General features: G+C 39.6%; 6 protein-coding genes across 7 annotated transcripts in view; 2 read left to right on the top strand and 4 right to left on the bottom strand.

The window, feature by feature from the left end:
* Nucleotides 1–340: 340 nt before the first annotated feature.
* Nucleotides 341–1,763, top strand: LOC6567146. Its single transcript, XM_032739400.1, has 6 exons — nucleotides 341–485; nucleotides 569–595; nucleotides 676–795; nucleotides 859–999; nucleotides 1,057–1,203; nucleotides 1,274–1,763. Exons 1-6 carry the CDS (start codon nucleotides 420–422, stop codon nucleotides 1,457–1,459), a joined length of 687 nt encoding a protein of 228 aa, XP_032595291.1. The 5' UTR covers nucleotides 341–419; the 3' UTR covers nucleotides 1,460–1,763.
* On the bottom strand, nucleotides 1,705–2,658 carry LOC6567147. Its single transcript, XM_001993456.2, has 2 exons — nucleotides 2,576–2,658; nucleotides 1,705–2,319 (listed from the first exon to the last, which is right to left on the bottom strand). The coding sequence occupies exons 1-2, from the start codon at nucleotides 2,618–2,620 to the stop codon at nucleotides 1,786–1,788; spliced, it is 579 nt and encodes a 192-aa protein (XP_001993492.1). The 5' UTR covers nucleotides 2,621–2,658; the 3' UTR covers nucleotides 1,705–1,785.
* A 113-nt stretch (nucleotides 2,659–2,771) lies between these two features.
* On the top strand, nucleotides 2,772–3,491 carry LOC6567148. The gene is made up of 2 exons (XM_001993457.2): nucleotides 2,772–2,852; nucleotides 2,909–3,491. The coding sequence occupies exons 1-2, from the start codon at nucleotides 2,796–2,798 to the stop codon at nucleotides 3,338–3,340; spliced, it is 489 nt and encodes a 162-aa protein (XP_001993493.2). The 5' UTR covers nucleotides 2,772–2,795; the 3' UTR covers nucleotides 3,341–3,491.
* Nucleotides 3,492–3,735: 244 nt separating this feature from the next.
* LOC6567149 lies at nucleotides 3,736–4,424 on the bottom strand. Its single transcript, XM_001993458.2, has 2 exons — nucleotides 4,343–4,424; nucleotides 3,736–4,276 (listed from the first exon to the last, which is right to left on the bottom strand). Exons 1-2 carry the CDS (start codon nucleotides 4,394–4,396, stop codon nucleotides 3,752–3,754), a joined length of 579 nt encoding a protein of 192 aa, XP_001993494.1. The 5' UTR covers nucleotides 4,397–4,424; the 3' UTR covers nucleotides 3,736–3,751.
* A 2,391-nt stretch (nucleotides 4,425–6,815) lies between these two features.
* LOC6567150 (B3 domain-containing protein Os02g0683500) lies at nucleotides 6,816–7,043 on the bottom strand. Its single transcript, XM_001993459.3, has one exon. It carries the CDS (start codon nucleotides 7,041–7,043, stop codon nucleotides 6,816–6,818), a length of 228 nt encoding a protein of 75 aa, XP_001993495.1.
* Nucleotides 7,044–7,046: 3 nt separating this feature from the next.
* LOC6567151 overlaps nucleotides 7,047–15,819 on the bottom strand; it is a 51,822-nt gene continuing 43,049 nt past the window's right edge. For both annotated transcript variants that reach the window (XM_043214639.1, XM_032739614.2), the window contains 2 exons: nucleotides 8,287–8,906; nucleotides 7,047–8,012 (listed from right to left, as the gene is read on the bottom strand). In XM_043214639.1, the coding sequence (XP_043070574.1) occupies nucleotides 7,047–8,012; nucleotides 8,287–8,748 (1,428 nt within the window). In that variant the 5' untranslated portion in view covers nucleotides 8,749–8,906. The remainder of the gene's footprint in view (nucleotides 8,013–8,286; nucleotides 8,907–15,819) is intronic.

A 15,819-nucleotide genomic window follows, 5' to 3' on the forward strand; every position in this document is an offset into this window, starting at 1 on the left:
TACGAGATGTAGATACAGTTTCAGTTTGATCAGGAGAGCTTCAAAACTAAGGGGCTAACAGAGGAACGGTCTGTCGAAGAAGGCTGTACTCAGCTAGGGATGGTGTTCAAGCATATGTATACTTTATAAGGTTGGGGTTGTCTCCTTCAGTGCTTGACGTCAACATGACAATACCCTCTGCAAGAGTATATATATACGGCGGTATGTGTGCGTGAATAATCATAATTCATTGATTGCTAAGTCGTGGTCATAATGGTGTTTTCCCGCCAGCTTTGCCGATAGCCCCGAGCACTGATAGTATATTTATTTATTTCCAGTTTGACGGGTTACTCGTCATTGCAATTGCAAATGCTAATCGTCTAGGTTTCGAGATTGTCATTCTGCTGGGAGCAGCGAAACAGAGCGAAACTGTGTCGGAAATGTCGCCTCACTCGTGTCATGTGCAAATTGTGGCAAGTCTGAGCCTACTGCTCATGGGGCTGGGGGTAAGTACAAGCAAAGACTATGGAGATACATATATTTGTGGCATGTATATTCTACTAACTAAACTGAAATGAAATCTTTACAGGTTTGCCACAGTGCCACATTGCAGCGGGTAAGCGGATTTTATATACTTATAATAATAAATTGAATATGTTTTACAATATGCTAATTCTGTTAATTCTTTTTTGTTAGTTACGCATTCAGCGGGACACACGCAACATTCCCTCGAATATGTTTAAGCCTATAGAAACTGCGACACAAACTTCTGCTCAGAATTACCCAGAAACTACGAGCGACTTTGCACTCTCTCAGGTGTGTTCTATATATAATACAAGTATATATATGCATACTTTAGCCTATATGTGGTTTTTACAGCACTCGACCGCCAACTCTTCACGCCATTCGGGTGAGGACTATGACTCTGATAGATATGGCAGCTCGATTCCAGTCGATTCGAGAATACCCGATCGGTTTAGAGGTCCTACAAGTCATTCATTCCACGCAGGCTTCCGTTCGGTAAGCAATCTTCATTTAAATACAAGGTGAATTATTACAATCTTGAACATTTTACAGACGAATTACAATGATATATATAATGATGATCCGTCGGACTTTCGTCGTGGTAATATCAGACCGCCTACATTCTCTCGTTCTTCGGGCTTCCCTGACAGAGGATTCAATGGACCAGACTATTCGTCAATACCCTTGAGCATTCAGACGGTATGTATTTGCAATGCATTCTCTCAAATGTACATAGACATTGATGTGGTGCCCTTTTTTACCTTTGTAGAGACCTCCCAGCAGCGATTTTCCGGAACATTTTCCCAGATTTAGTGGACCCGGTGGCTCCTCCAATCATAACTTCTATCGTTCTGAATCGTATAGCTACAGTTCAGATGGCATGGGAGCCCCCCACATTCAGCGAAGTGTGTTCGACTCTCGCTTGGGACCTGGCATAAATACTGCAGTTTTTTAGAACTTACAACTTCCTAGACCATTGGTGAGCATAGCAGAAATTAACGCTGAATATGTTCAATTCTACTTTGTAAATAGATTAGCTGATAGATTTAGCTGTTATTGTTAGCTTGCATTTTTCCCATTTCTGTAATTATTGACGCCGTAGTTCAGTCTGGAAAAAATAAGCTATGCGTCTGACCAGGAAATAGTTCAGCATATATGGTATATATGGTATATATATATATAGGATATGTTTACAAATTGCATTTAAAATGTTTTTCAATATATTTGTATGTTAATAAACTGTAATTATTGAATACCTACATGCTGATGGCATTATACAATCTAACAATCAAAGTTTTCGAAGAGGTCGTCCAACATAAATAATTTCTTCTCAATATCGGTTTCATTTTGGAATTTAATAAACCACGTTGTCATTTTCGAGTCACGGAATCCCTTCTCCCTCATCAGATAGGACTCGATGTGGGATTCAGTTCTCTTCATAAAGATGGCCAACTTCTTCTCCAAATTTTGCTCAAACATATCGAAGCCGAGTTGACGCAACAACTTTGTGATCAGATCCTCATCCATTTCATCTGTCTCCTCAGCGCTAAAGTCGCCCAGGACCAGCAGATCCTCTAGCTCATATAACAAGTCCTCCAATTCTTCGGAATCATCGGCGTTCTTTGAGTTTTCAATGAATTTGGCTAACTTATCCATTGCAGCTCGATCTGCAGTGTTTGGTCCGAGGAGTTCGGCTTCTTTCAAAAGGCGCTGCAACAGTTGAACGCCTTCCTGAATTGCTTGCCGAGAAAATGTTTTGATCTCTTGAGCCAGAACTGCTTCAAGCTTATCGCAGGACGCAATAGGATTGGCAAACTGGATAAAATATCATAGATTTATTATTAAAGATATTACTTGGATATGCCCCGCAATTTTCAAGAATTAATGAACAAGATTTATCAAGAGTTTCTCTCACCAAGGATAGCCCTTATTCGGTGATTTCGATATATCTTAATCTTTAAAAATGAAAATGAATCCGATTAGACAAAAACTACATCCATACACCTCTAACATTTCTTTGAATATCGCCAGTCAGTTAACTATCCAGTTAGTAACTATCCAGTTGGCTTACCGTTGAGGGCAGCAGGGCAGCAAGAAGAATCACAAAGCGAAACATAGTTGCAACCAGTTGAAAGATCTTTATGAGACTGTATTACTCAATCCCAGCTGCGCCTGCCTCTTATAAGCTACTCGGGTTGCCAGAAACAATGAGAGATCGCTGAGAACTGGTAGTTGGCAGTCTATAATCAGTGCATTGAGTTCCCTTGGCGTGATAAGAACGTTCAATTTAAATGTTAAGAGCTCGACTGATCATTTTACTGCTGCTGCTGCTGCTGCTGCAGTTGGGCGTAGGTTACATGAAACGATTACAAGATAATTTAACAATATTCAAGCTTTATAATAGATGACAGGTGCGCCTCCCGCTGGGGAGAGCTTGCGAGAGTTGCGTAAGCTGCTGAGACAACAGCAACAACAGCAACAGCAGCAACAACAGGATGAGCAGCAGCTGCAAGTGCGGAAATTCAACGAGGATATCAATTTGTGGGCGCAGTCATTGGAGCAAATGGGTCTCAGCTTTGTATCATTCGTGGAGCAGTGTCGCCCACTCGGCACTCGGTGCACCCAGCGAACAGTGCAGCGTCATCTGCGAACACTAAGACGCAGCTACAGCGATCTCCACGCTCAGCTTGAAATCTTGGAGATCAGCTACGTGGGCAAGATTAGCGAGGAGGAGATATTGACGCCCACATTGCGAGCCGTGCGGGGAGTGCTGCAGCAATACGATCGCATGCTGAGACTGATAAATGTTGAAGCATATAAATTAGTCGAACAATAGCAATGTTATCTTATAAAATACTACAGATAAATGATTTAAGCACAACCAAACACTGAAGAGATAGAGCGGTATATCTCTAGACTATTTGGTATATCATCAATTTTGAGAAATAATTTGTTAGCTTTTAGAATAAATATCTCAATTTTATTTATTTATTTCTATCTAATTCTTAGAAATTCTTGCTGTTAATAAAAACTGCAAGAAAGTTCCTTTCCGAAAATCAGAAAAAATATAAAGTTTTGGGCACTTTTGAATTTAATTTCTGCAGTTATGAGATTATTTGTATACTTTAGTAGAAAACTGCCAATTTACATTTGAAGAACTAAGGCCAAATGCAAAATGACTAGTTGATAACTTTAGGCAGACTGAAACACAAAAACAATTGAATAACTTACTTAATATTAAAAGCATTCATATATTTGTGAGTGACTGAACAATGCCATCGACTAAACTTTTTGCCTGCTTCATGTAGTCCATTAATTGCAGTTCGGGCACCTGATCTTGAAGTCTTTGTGGGAACCCCAAATAGGAAATCACAAGAGTGTCTTCAGTTTCAGTTTGCCACCGCGTCACATTGGTCATTAGTTCGAATTTGTTTTGATGAGTGGATGCCAAATAATTTAACAATTCTATCTTAACTTTGGAGAAAAAATTGCGTATGGAGATCTTCTCGTATGGCAACACTTCCAGTAGTAGTTTGTCGGATTCACGCTGATTGAACAAGGAACGATTGATTAGGGCAAATATAAAGTAGGCGGTGCTGTAGTAGTTCTCAGTGCCCACGATTGTATCCAGCTCATGAAAGTACTGCTTATCGATGGCATTGCTGTCATTCAAATGATATAATCGCTCTCGAGCATTTTGAAGACTGGATTGCAGGACCTCATTGTAGAGCTGTTCAATGTCCTTTGCGGTCTGCCTCGCATCTCCTTGACACTGTGAATAATGTATTTCATTTAGTTAAGGTTGACCTTGGCAACCTTGCAACTTTACTCAGCCCACCAGAGAGATAAGACCACTGCTGATAAGCAGAGCAAACCACAGAGAAAATGACATGCTGCCGTTCACGATCAATGTTGATTAGTGACTGTTTAGCATTGTGAATTCGGCTTGGATGAATGATGAGCAGTCACAGTTCCCGCTGATAACTCAAATGCTGTGTGTGTGTTAGATAAGTTTAGCTTTTATTAAGCACTTCAGCAAAGCCAGAAATCAAAAGTATATGGTTTACATATTGATTCAAATTTTTGTAAAATGAGCACAAATTTCAAAAGTATTTTTCATTTAAGTTACTTATCATAAATAGATAATTAGTTATGTAAGCTAACTAGGTAAAGAATTGAGAGCAGCTAATTGCCATATTTTGTATAATATATATATATATTACAATTGGTACGAATACATATATTTACATATATTATAAATAAAATGAATAAATGGATTATTATAATTGTTACTTATAGTCTACTTTACATTTGTTAGCACAGAATTGGAGAGTATTTGTTGTACTAACATATCATGTTTAATATTACAATCCCTCTTGGGACCTTACTTTTCAGCAATATTTCAAATTTAATTTGAAAAAGAAATAAGTAACAAAGTGAACAACCTCACATTCAAAACTTTGAATGATATAAAAGGTGTTTTACATTGTTTTTCAGAAGTCAAATGCAAAATGAAACTTATTCAATATGCCTCACATAATGCAATTTTACTGAGGTCTGAGTTCTGAGTTCTTTGGCATGTAAATAGGTGAAGTCATTTTAAATACGAAACTTATGCCGATCCTATGACTAAGTGTTCAACTAGATACATGCATATTTTATCTAACATTTACAATGTATATGTAAACATTTAGTTTATATTCAGAATAACACGCTTTGTATCTGAGTACTTCAAATATATTCGAAATGCTTTTTGTACTCGTATTGACAAACTTATTTGAACTCGAGCGATAAATTGACAAGGGAATTGATTTGATTGCTTAATTCAACTTATAACTGACATTGAAATTACGTATTTGAAATTTTCAATATTGTACGATATTCTATTTAGGCGAAAATGAAACGTTATTTGCTGTGGGACTATCTTAGGTACAACAACAATGTTTAGGTACTTGGATACGTTTTTGAAACTTGAGTGATATTTTTCGGATAAGCACATATGTACATATCATTGTACATACATATATCATTTATCTGTGTATATAGAACTATTTCAATATTGACATCGGTTGAGCATTGTACTTTGAGTTGATTTAGTTGCGAGTTAGTTGCGAAGCAGCCATTGTTGTAGATATATTTAAGGCTGTTACATATATGCAATACTTAACTTACATTTACCATATAATACATACACATACATAGATATATATTTATATATTGTTATGCATATGTATATATACTTAAATATTCTTAATATCTGCAAGGTACACATGACGTTTCAACTTGTCGGAGCGCAGGGCTCCAAAGTTAATAACAATTTCAAAAATAGTTTAAAAAATTCAAAGAAAATAAACTCTCAGTTACTTGGTTAGTTCGGCTTACGCTAATCAACATTAATTATTTATATGAGTTTATTTTTTTTTTTTTTTATAATATAAACGATTTTGTTTTTTATTTTGTAAAAATATTTAGCTGCAAATTTAAGTAAGAAAATATATGTTATATATATTTTACTCGATTAGTTACACGTACAGCTTTCTTGCACTTAAATTCTGTTATCTAGAAGACAGTCCATGGAGTAGAGCTTATAACTAATTACATTTTAGTTCAAGAGAAAAGAAATAGCTGTAGCCATGCCAAACTATGAAATTAGATCGTTTAGAAAATTATATTGGAACTACAAGCCCTTATTATCTATGTTAGAAACACTTATTAGTAAATTTGGAGTTTTGCCTATTGTAACTATTAATTTAATATAAGTAGTAATTAATATAAGTCGGTAATTTCGATTTAGAAAAACATATGACTAAAGTATATACAAAGCTTAACAATTTGTGGTTGTACATTTTCTAACCTACTTAATTAATTAGTTTTCACCCAGATACTTCATCTTGTGTATATTTTAATACCCACCTCTTTGAACATGTCGTCGTCTCATATTGTCCCATTTCGATTTGTAGTTGTCATATATGAAATTTTTCATACGCTTCTCGTGGAGTCAGTTCATAGGAAAATAATAAGCAGTGTATTTTGTAATGTGTATTTATTCATGTGAAATAATATTATAGTAAAAGTCAATTTGAAATGCAGTTCCTTTCATTAAAGTAATGTAACTCTAAGTGTCAACATAAAACTAAACTAAATTAAATGCCAAGTCAAAGGACTTGGCTTAGGAAAATCAGTAGAGGAAACAAATGTTACAAAAGAGCAAAGGCGAAAGCGAGGGAGAGAGAGGGAGAAAGGGAGAACTTGTGAGCGAGAGAACAATTTTACTTTTTATCACAATTGCGTATGAAAAATTTCTTTAATTGCTAGAAGCCACCACGCCCAGTGGCAACGCCGCCGCCGCCGCCGCCGCCGCCACTGGAACTGCCCGCCCCGCCAGCACCCAGCACCGATTGCGGCACCAATATTCGTGGCAGCGTCAGCGAACGCTTGGGTGCACTGTGCCGTGGCAGCGACTGCATCTGTTCCGCCGTTGAACTCGAACTGGAGCCGGACGGAGCCGGAGCAGCCTCGGCAGCTGCCTGCTGATCCATGTGTCACGCATACGATTGCGCCGTCTGGGGCATCATGCCGGCTGTGTAGCCGGGGTCGAGTCCGGGACGCTCCACCAGATTCTTGAGGCGGCCGCGCAATTCCTCGAGACTCTTCGACTTGGCCTTGTTGATGCGTTTGTACTTGACATCCTTGGGCTTCGTCACCGAGCGATGATTGGACATGACCCGATTGTAGGTGGTCACCTGCGACTTGCCATTGAGCTGGTCCAGTTGCGGCACCTTCACGCTCAGCGTCGTACACGGCGAATCGTGGCTGGGCGATCGCTTCAGTGCACCCAGCTGGCGACGTGGCACCGGCATCGCCATCACTGGCGATATGGATGATGAGTCTTTGGCTTCCGGCGCTGCTGGCGCATCGATCTGACCTTCCGTGGAACTCGAGCTGAGCGCCTTCTCCGAACGATTCTTAAACTTGTCTCGCTTCTCCGCCACATCCGGAGTGGGTTCCGGATCCTCCTCAACAGAATAGACCGTCTCCAGTATGTCGGGGCGTCGCAGAAAGCAATTGTTGCGCCTCGCGGCACCATATTTATTCAGATTCGTCTCAATGGCATCCGATATGGAGCGCACAATGGTGATGCCGTCGCTACCCAGAACACCAGCCAAACCACCTGCTCCACCGCCGCTGCTCTTGCGACGCGTACCCAGCGTCATCATGTTGCTGTCCGAATCAATGTCCTCCAGCACCACAGCCGAGTCGGAGTCATTAAGCGAGTCCAGCTCATTGGCATAGCTCGCCTCAATGCTCTCCAGCCCATGATCCACCAGGCGTGTGGACAGCGTATCGATGATCTTCTGCTGCCGCTGTATGGTCATCTCCCGGTGGCTCAGCAGGCTCGCAATCTGTTTCTGCTTGCGCTTCAATCGCGACTCCAACAGTAGCAGCTGCGAGGTCAGCGAGTTCATCTGATCCGATTTCTCCTTCTGATAGCGATAGTGTTGCTGCACCTATTAACAGAGTAAGTGGATGAGAGAGTGCGATTAGAGGAGGATTCGATACGGCCTACAAGGACTATACAGTTGTCACTGGCGAGAAGAGAAACCAGTCTGTTCTGATTCGTAAATAATTATAATTTCTAATAGATCTATTTTTATATACTGTTTTTTAAACAATAAAACAAATATGAACAGAAATATTTATATTTTCGAACTTTAATGCATTTCAAAATGTTCTCATCTGCGAGGAATCACTGTACAGTTGTCTAGTAATTACGCAACCCACCTGCATAGCGTAGGCCTTGCGCCACTTCATAATGTGCTCGGTTTGGAAGCGAACCTTGGAGCGCAACTCCTCGATGATGGCGCGTGCTGTGTGCAAATCCTTGGGGTCCTGGTTCATCATGTTCAGGCGCAAGTTGCTGGTGTGACTGGAAACGGGCAATGGCGGCGGCCATTGGAATTCCAGTGGTGGCTGATGCACGTCCGTTGGCAGCGAGCCCCTTGGTTGGGCTGACTTGTTCACCTTGGGCGTGGAAGGCACAGTGCCGGCACCGCTGGCACCACTTCCAACACCAACACCAACACCACCACCACCGCCAACATCACTTCTGACTCTGGCTCCGATACCAGTGGCCGTTGTCATTGTCATGGTTGCCGTTGGTGTTGCCTGTGAGGTTTGCTTCTGTATGCTGCACGCCATGCTGCCGATGCCTTTGGCAAATTGCGAGCTGCGACTCGCATACATTTGGCTCCGAGTGGCCGGGAGAGTTGGGAGATTTGGGGCTCGCCTGGGGATGAGTGGGGGCGTTCTGCTATCCGCTAGACGGCCAGCATTCGCGCCACCCGCTGCACCTTGATGAATGTCCCCCTGCTGCTGCTTTTGGCTGTGTGCTGCGAAAGCTGCTGAAATGCACAAAGAACATCACGAGTTTTTTATTAATGCCAAATATTTGTTGCGGAATATTTGATTGTGGCTGGCACTGTAAACAGCATGCGGCTTTCAGTGCTGTGCTGTGCTGTGCTGGATTTAGTGTTGGACAAGTGATGGGGTTGACAGTTTTGATTGATGTGCAGCAAAGCTTTGTCAAAACAAGTCGAAAACTGCTGGCTATAACAGAACAGTATAAAAAAGTTGTGAAATCTGGATGATATTTGTGGAAGTGGAAGTGTACAATAGTGGCAGCAATATTTTGTGGTTATATTTTAATAAAATTCATCAATTGTCCACCAAATTCATTTTAATGACTTTTTGAACTATGAGTAAAACATAAAGGGAACAAAATATATTTCATGGGACTAGCTTTAAAGAAGTGGATAAATTAGATTTAGAAAAGAACAAACAATGTTACAATTTTCAGTTAGTAAAACAGAATATTAAAATTTCAAGCCCCCAAACACAGTTGCATCGTATATTTTGCGCTTTTGTCACTGGCATAGTTTTGAAATCACAGTCTGTGATCTCATGAGTGCTGCCTCTAGGTGGTAAGTGGCAAGTGGATTGCCTGCTCGCATATCTGCATATGGGCTGCGCAGTTGGGCCTGCACATTTGTCAAATAGCCGCAAAAACGAACTGGGGGCACGCCCGCAAGTTGCGCCCCAGGCCAGAGCCACACCTTAAACCTTGGTCAGGACGGCGAATGAATGAGGTGGTAAAAAGAAATGTCGGCCATGTTGGCTGTAATTATATGTGTGAGCCGCATTAAATATTTGGCAGAACAGAAATATTACGCATACGCCACCGTGTTCGCCAGCTGTTATGGAAATTAGCAGCAAAATGAATATTATGCTAAACAGGCGCAACATCAGCAAGAATGATTATTATACAATGCATAAATTAGTTTCGCATTAATATGTCATTCAGCACATTTAATGCAAGCTTTTCCCATTCAGTGCGCCGCTTTAAACAACCACAATAATAATTATAATTATTAATTTATGTGCATTTTGATTTAATTAGTACGGTGGTTCGGTTCACCGCAAGGCTTTTTGCCTTCAACACTTTAAGGCAAAAATGAATCGGCTTGCAACCTGCTTAACTGTTGGCCGGGCAACGTCTAGTTTTGGTCCACGCCTGATAAGAAGCCTCATCATTATTTTACGGCACTCTACTGCGCTCAGTTATGAGTTTATTATTGCTTTTCTGTCTGCCTGATTAACAGATTAGGTCAGGTGTGTGTGTCTTCCCATTAAGAAAATAGCTCTGGCTCAACTGTGCCATGAGCAAGCTAATTAAGAAACTGAGTGAACACTTTATGAAACAATTTATGGAAATTGAATTCAATTTATGTGAAATCTCAATCTAAAAAATGGTAACTGACTTCCAAATCGATTTTGTAAAATATCGGTTCATGGCAGAATTTGACTTGGTTTTCCTATCACGAATTTTGATAGGCAATAGCAAATGAAAATTAATTCAGATTTCACAAAGTTATTCGGGGTGGCAAGAAGAGAAATTGGCTCAATAAAATTTGCTGGCAACTCTATTAAGGCAATTTTGTTGGGCGTCAAACAACCTGTTGGTCAGGCAATAAATCCAAGTTCCCAATTCGGTTGAGCAGCTGCCATAAAATAGAGGGGACAAGCCCTAAGCACCACCACAGGCCACTGAGGTTATTCGGTTGTGAGCAATGCCATTAACAGCTAATAGGCACGTGAGCGGCATTATTTTCTCAGGCAGGCATTTCCCAGGCTGAGCTCTACGAGGAGAAGGCAATTGTCATAATTAAAAATGATGAATGAGTTGCCAATTGTGCAAAAGAATCTGAAGATGCCGATGGATTGGACTATGATCGGTGCAGGCTCACTCAGCAATTTTCATTTGATGAGACAGCCGGACAGTCAAATTGCCAGACAGCCACACAGCCAGACAGCCAGACAGGTAGTCAGAGCCCGAGGAACAGCCAATTGCAACTGCAAGCCCAGGCAACCCGGCAACCCGGCAACCAGGAAAAGAAATCGTGCGTGTTCTCTGGTCATGGGCAGAACATATTTGTTAATTGTTTGCAATTGCATGTTCCCCACTTTGGCTGCATTCCAGTTGCCAGTTGCCAGTTGCCAGTTGCCAGTTGCCTCACTCTCGCATTTTTTGCTGTCATTATTGCTGCCAGTGGAAACGGAAGTTCTTAAGTCATTCTTCCTCTGCGTTGTCTGTCTCTGTCTCTGTCTCTGTCCCTGTTTCGGCGTTCTGCTTTCTTCTGCTGATGAATTGCACAAATGAAGTCTCAAAGTTATTTTAAATGAAAATGCTAAAAATGTTTCGTGCTCTTCTTTCGTTGTTTCTACTCAACTTCTTGGCTTTTGTTGCCCGGCTTAAGCTGCTTTGTCCATTTAGTCTCAGCATATTTTAAATTGCCATTTCAATTGAATTTGTGCTGCCAAACAAATGACGAGTTGCAGCCGAACAATTAAACTTTATAAAGAGCATAAGAAAGTTGTCTTTAAATCGAGTACTTTGATGAACGAAGAGTATTATCTATTCAAGTAATTTAAGTAATATTTCTTTTCGCTGATTCAATTGTCGTGCAATTTTATTGTCAAAATAAATCCTGAAAGCAATCATGCCTAAAGCTTATAATTTAAGTTTAATTGATAATCTTAAGTTGCATACAAAAAATGGACACATTATTTCTCAATATTTTACAATCGTCGTTTACCACTTGAAAATTACTGTAGACTTCAGTTTTCAGTACGTTTTTGACTTCTCCTATTCGACTTATTCGATGGTATTTAGTGTTTATTACTTACTCATCGCTTGGAAGTGCGTATAAGTCCTTATATAGGTTTAAGCTCCTGTCGGTCGCGTAATTAGAGGCAAGACTAACCTGCAGACGCAGGATTAGGAGCGAGACTTTTGGCATGTAAGTACCTGCCTTTTAGTGTTCTAGTTGAAGGCAATCACGAGACTTTCAATCTGTAATTACGGTAAAACAGTGGCCTGAACAGCGCTCAACCGCTACGCTGCTGCAGCAGCTCGTATATGTATGTGTACTCGACGTAATCACACTTAATACTTGACATTAATTAAACTGTTCCGGGGTTTGGACTTCTGCGCTGTTGCATTTGAAGGATGTACGCATGTGTATTTGTGTGTTTGTGTGTCGGCTTTTGCATTTAATGAAGCCCAAGGATGTCAAAGTTAAATGACTGCGCTTTCACGTTGCCAGCCCCAGTGAGCGAGTGTCTGGGTGTTTGTGAGCTTATTTGCTTGTTTGTTTGGGTGAGTGTGAGTGCGGCTGAATGTGAATTAAAGTTGTTGCCAAGTGGCTGGGCAATCAATTTGGCGTTAACAGCTTGCCAGACTGTGTAGCGGCCGCTAAGCTGTTGCTGTTAATAGCGTTTTAATTCAATTTTAATAACAATGCCAGCACACAGCAAGAACAACAATAAAGTATTAACAAGAAGAGCAACAGGCACACAATTGGGCCACTGGCCATTTTAATTAAATTATGCACAACGAGCATCCTAATGATATAATCTAATGCATGACAACAAAGACCACGCCTCAAAACCAACAAGAACGAGAACAAGAACAAGAACAATAACAACTAAAAACGACAACAATTGTCGCTCTCCAGTGTTGTCCACTCAATGAGCATAAAATGAGCAGCTCTTTTACTGTCTTTTGGCCGGCTTCCCATTCCTTTATATTTTCCCTGCAGCTGGTTGCGGTTCATAATTAGCATTGTTTTCTCCCCCACTGCCCATTGGGGATTCTCCCTCGAAAGAGCTGAAACTCAAGCTGAGTGGACAAATTTGAGGATGTGTGCTTATATTATATAATAATATATATATAATATATAATAATATTTGTTTTTTAAATTTTAACATGATGATCTGAGCAATCTGATTACCGATTATTGTTATTTAGAATGGTGACAAATTATATAAGGATAATCAGCAAGTGATTAATTATTAAAGTATTTAAAATTTAGTAATTGTAAAATATGCACTGTACAAAACTTTTTCTACTATAAAATAAAAATGTTTGAATTATTTGATTGTATATTTAATATAAATTAGTCTAAATTAAAAAAAAGTCTTAGAGCATGAATATTTGAAATTACACACACAAACTTGTATACATAATAATATGGTGTATAATAAAAAAAAAAATATAAATTTAAAAGGAAGTACTCAAATTAAAAACTTCAAATGGAAAAAATTAATGCAAGGATTTCATAAGTCTAGAGTTTTTAAATTGTCAAACTGCTTTACAAGAAATGGTGCGAAAACCTATCCAAATCCAATCAGACTAAAAATTGTACAAAAAAAATTATAGGAAAGTAAAAGACTAAGAAAGAACCCAAAAAGACTTGTATCTGTTTACCCTGAACAAATTTTAATAATAAATAAAGCAGTTTTTATAAAATTCCAAACAAAAATCCATAAATCAGTATTTATATAGGTTTGTGGGTTTTATTATTAAAAGTGCTAATCACAACGAAAGATTCTGCTGTTGCACTATTTTTGCCCACAATATATGACTACAAATCGAGTTCGATATTTAACATGAGTCACCCAAGATTTTTGCAAGTCCTTAGGAGAATTTCGATTATAAGACTCATTTGCAAGAGGGCAAATTTGTTGTTGATGCCACAAGCGTATCAAGCAGTGGTATCAAATCAAATTTGGCTACTCACGCATAATTTCAGCAACAGACAAACCCACATATAAATATGCATATACATATTTATGCATACAAAGGAGCAACTACTATATATCAAGTCACAAATGAGATCAGCAGAATTGATATGCGATTTGAGATGTAAGATGCGAAATATTTGCAAGAAACCCAATAAATTATTCAAAATTCCGGTTGCTTGAGGGGTCCACCTCTGTCTAATATAAAACAAATTCCGACGAACTTCGGATTCAAAAGAATCTGTTGCCGCGTACAAAATATGTAAAGTAAACCAAGGGAAACTTCTGGTGGCAAATAATAATCAGAGGCAGAGAAAAAAAAGATGGTTTATTCTCGCGCAGGTAATTGAAACATGTCCACACCCCAACAACCCCAGCCAATTCTTCAACAAAAAAATGTGTTATTGATGAAGTAAATATTTAATGCACTTTTTGTATTGCCTCTCGCACCTACATACACATTTATACATAAATATATACACCTTAATACTTATATTTTGCGTGTGAAGCAGCGTATCTCGGTCACGTTCCGCCAATAAAAGTTAAGAGCAAGAGCCGCGCTTTGCATAAGGCTGCCCCATATCCCATCAGACATCAGACACTGTCTGCCTGCCTGCCCCACCGGAGGATTAACGTGGAACTGAAGCACCTGGCCATCTAATAATAGAAGAAAAAAATCACTCAGAAACGGCATTGTATTTCCACCGGACAATAATGCCGGGAAATTTATGTAAACTCCGCCTGAGCGGCAAAGGAATTTCATTTTGTTGAGCCACGCCGTTGACTTTGTATAGAACTTCAAAGCTGAATATTCCCGTGTGCAGCATTATGTTGCATCATAATTCAAGTGCTGCAAAGCGACTGCTTAGTAACCTGACTAAACAAGCCAAGGTGCTTCCATAACAGAACTTCAAATTCTTAAAATTCTCTTAAATAAGATTTGGATTCAGATTCATAATGAAATAAGTCCATCAATAAATTAGACAAGCAGAATTTTGATTGCAAGCTATTCATTCTTAATAAAGATTTGGATTTTAACTTGCATTAGCACATAAGTCAGGTTAAAAGTGAAAAACCTTTATTAAGAAATGCGTTTACTAAACATAATGTTGACTGCAAGGTGTTCATTGTTGCTATGTGTTTGAACTTTGTTTGGATGTTTAGCATAGTTGAGTAGTAATAGCATACAGCTGAAAATCTAGGGCATCTCATATATGATTCATGAGTCCTTACCAGGCAGTTAAATATGATGTATGACAACGAGGCCTGCCCTTCGCACAGCAAAACGGAAAACAGAAAAAAGAAATGTTGAACAGCATTTAAACGTGTCCTCTCATGCTTTTGGTGGTCAAGGTAAACAAATGAAGAGGCCGTGCCACAAATGTCCCTGGGGCAGCGCCACGCTCGTATTAGTTCAACGTGGCAGCGGAAGGGTGAAGTAAAGTGGCTGCCAAAGCGGTGCAGACCAGCTGTAACTGTAAATGTGAATGTGGTTTTCGTTTGCAGTCGCCTCTTTCGTATTTTACTCGCCTGTGTCGCCTGTTTGCCGGGCAAATACTGAGTAAAAATCACGTTTAACGAATGAAGCTCGGCACCTAAATCGCGCCAAAAAGCAGACTACACACGGACAGAGAGAGAGAGAGATGGAGAGTGTGTGTGTGAGAGAGAGGCAAGGAGAAAGAGATAGCGTTGAGCAAACACATGTACATCATTAATTAAGCTGAAGCACAGTTGGCTCAGCACTGTTCATGCAACTTGTAAATACTCCAAAATAAGCTGAAAACCTCTGCGGAATTGACCACAAAGCTTACACCGGGATGCGTAATACCCAAAAATATCTCCACTTTGAATATAGTTGGACAGCCAAATGGCTTGCGTCGTTTTATATGCCAAAAGCATGCATGCAAATTTATTTATGAATGCAAAATTGCGGAGTGTAACACTAAAATTTCCAACGACATGACTGAACAAGTTAAGGGCCAGCTTATGGCTCTTAAAATGAACTTATATTACTTGTATATAAGAGCTATGTCTGGGCTATGTGGGTCTATGACATACTTCAGTAATACTGGAGTGCTCTTGGCATGGAATTTAAGGCTTTCGTTGAACCACATTGTAATAAATGTATCGGTGATTTATAACTTAGACCATCTTATATAGGAGACTAATACGAAC

The sequence above is a fragment of the Drosophila grimshawi genome, unplaced genomic scaffold (assembly GCF_018153295.1).
Source record: "Drosophila grimshawi isolate 15287-2541.00 unplaced genomic scaffold, ASM1815329v1 contig_1377, whole genome shotgun sequence".
Classification (NCBI taxonomy): Eukaryota; Metazoa; Arthropoda; class Insecta; order Diptera; family Drosophilidae; genus Drosophila; species Drosophila grimshawi.

Coding starts and splice junctions, on each gene's coding strand:
- LOC6567146 (XM_032739400.1), top strand. CDS start 420: ATGTCGCCTCACTCGTGTCATGTGCAAATTGTGGCAAGTCTGAGCCTA. Junction 1,000..1,056: donor TCCACGCAGGCTTCCGTTCG/GTAAGCAATCTT, acceptor AACATTTTACAG/ACGAATTACAATGATATATA. Junction 1,204..1,273: donor TACCCTTGAGCATTCAGACG/GTATGTATTTGC, acceptor TTACCTTTGTAG/AGACCTCCCAGCAGCGATTT.
- LOC6567147 (XM_001993456.2), bottom strand. CDS start 2,620: ATGTTTCGCTTTGTGATTCTTCTTGCTGCCCTGCTGCCCTCAACG. Junction 2,320..2,575: donor CTGCCCTGCTGCCCTCAACG/GTAAGCCAACTG, acceptor TATTTTATCCAG/TTTGCCAATCCTATTGCGTC.
- LOC6567148 (XM_001993457.2), top strand. CDS start 2,796: ATGTTAAGAGCTCGACTGATCATTTTACTGCTGCTGCTGCTGCTGCTG. Junction 2,853..2,908: donor TGCTGCTGCTGCAGTTGGGC/GTAGGTTACATG, acceptor GCTTTATAATAG/ATGACAGGTGCGCCTCCCGC.
- LOC6567149 (XM_001993458.2), bottom strand. CDS start 4,396: ATGTCATTTTCTCTGTGGTTTGCTCTGCTTATCAGCAGTGGTCTTATC. Junction 4,277..4,342: donor GCAGTGGTCTTATCTCTCTG/GTGGGCTGAGTA, acceptor CATTATTCACAG/TGTCAAGGAGATGCGAGGCA.
- LOC6567150 (XM_001993459.3), bottom strand. CDS start 7,043: ATGGATCAGCAGGCAGCTGCCGAGGCTGCTCCGGCTCCGTCCGGCTCC.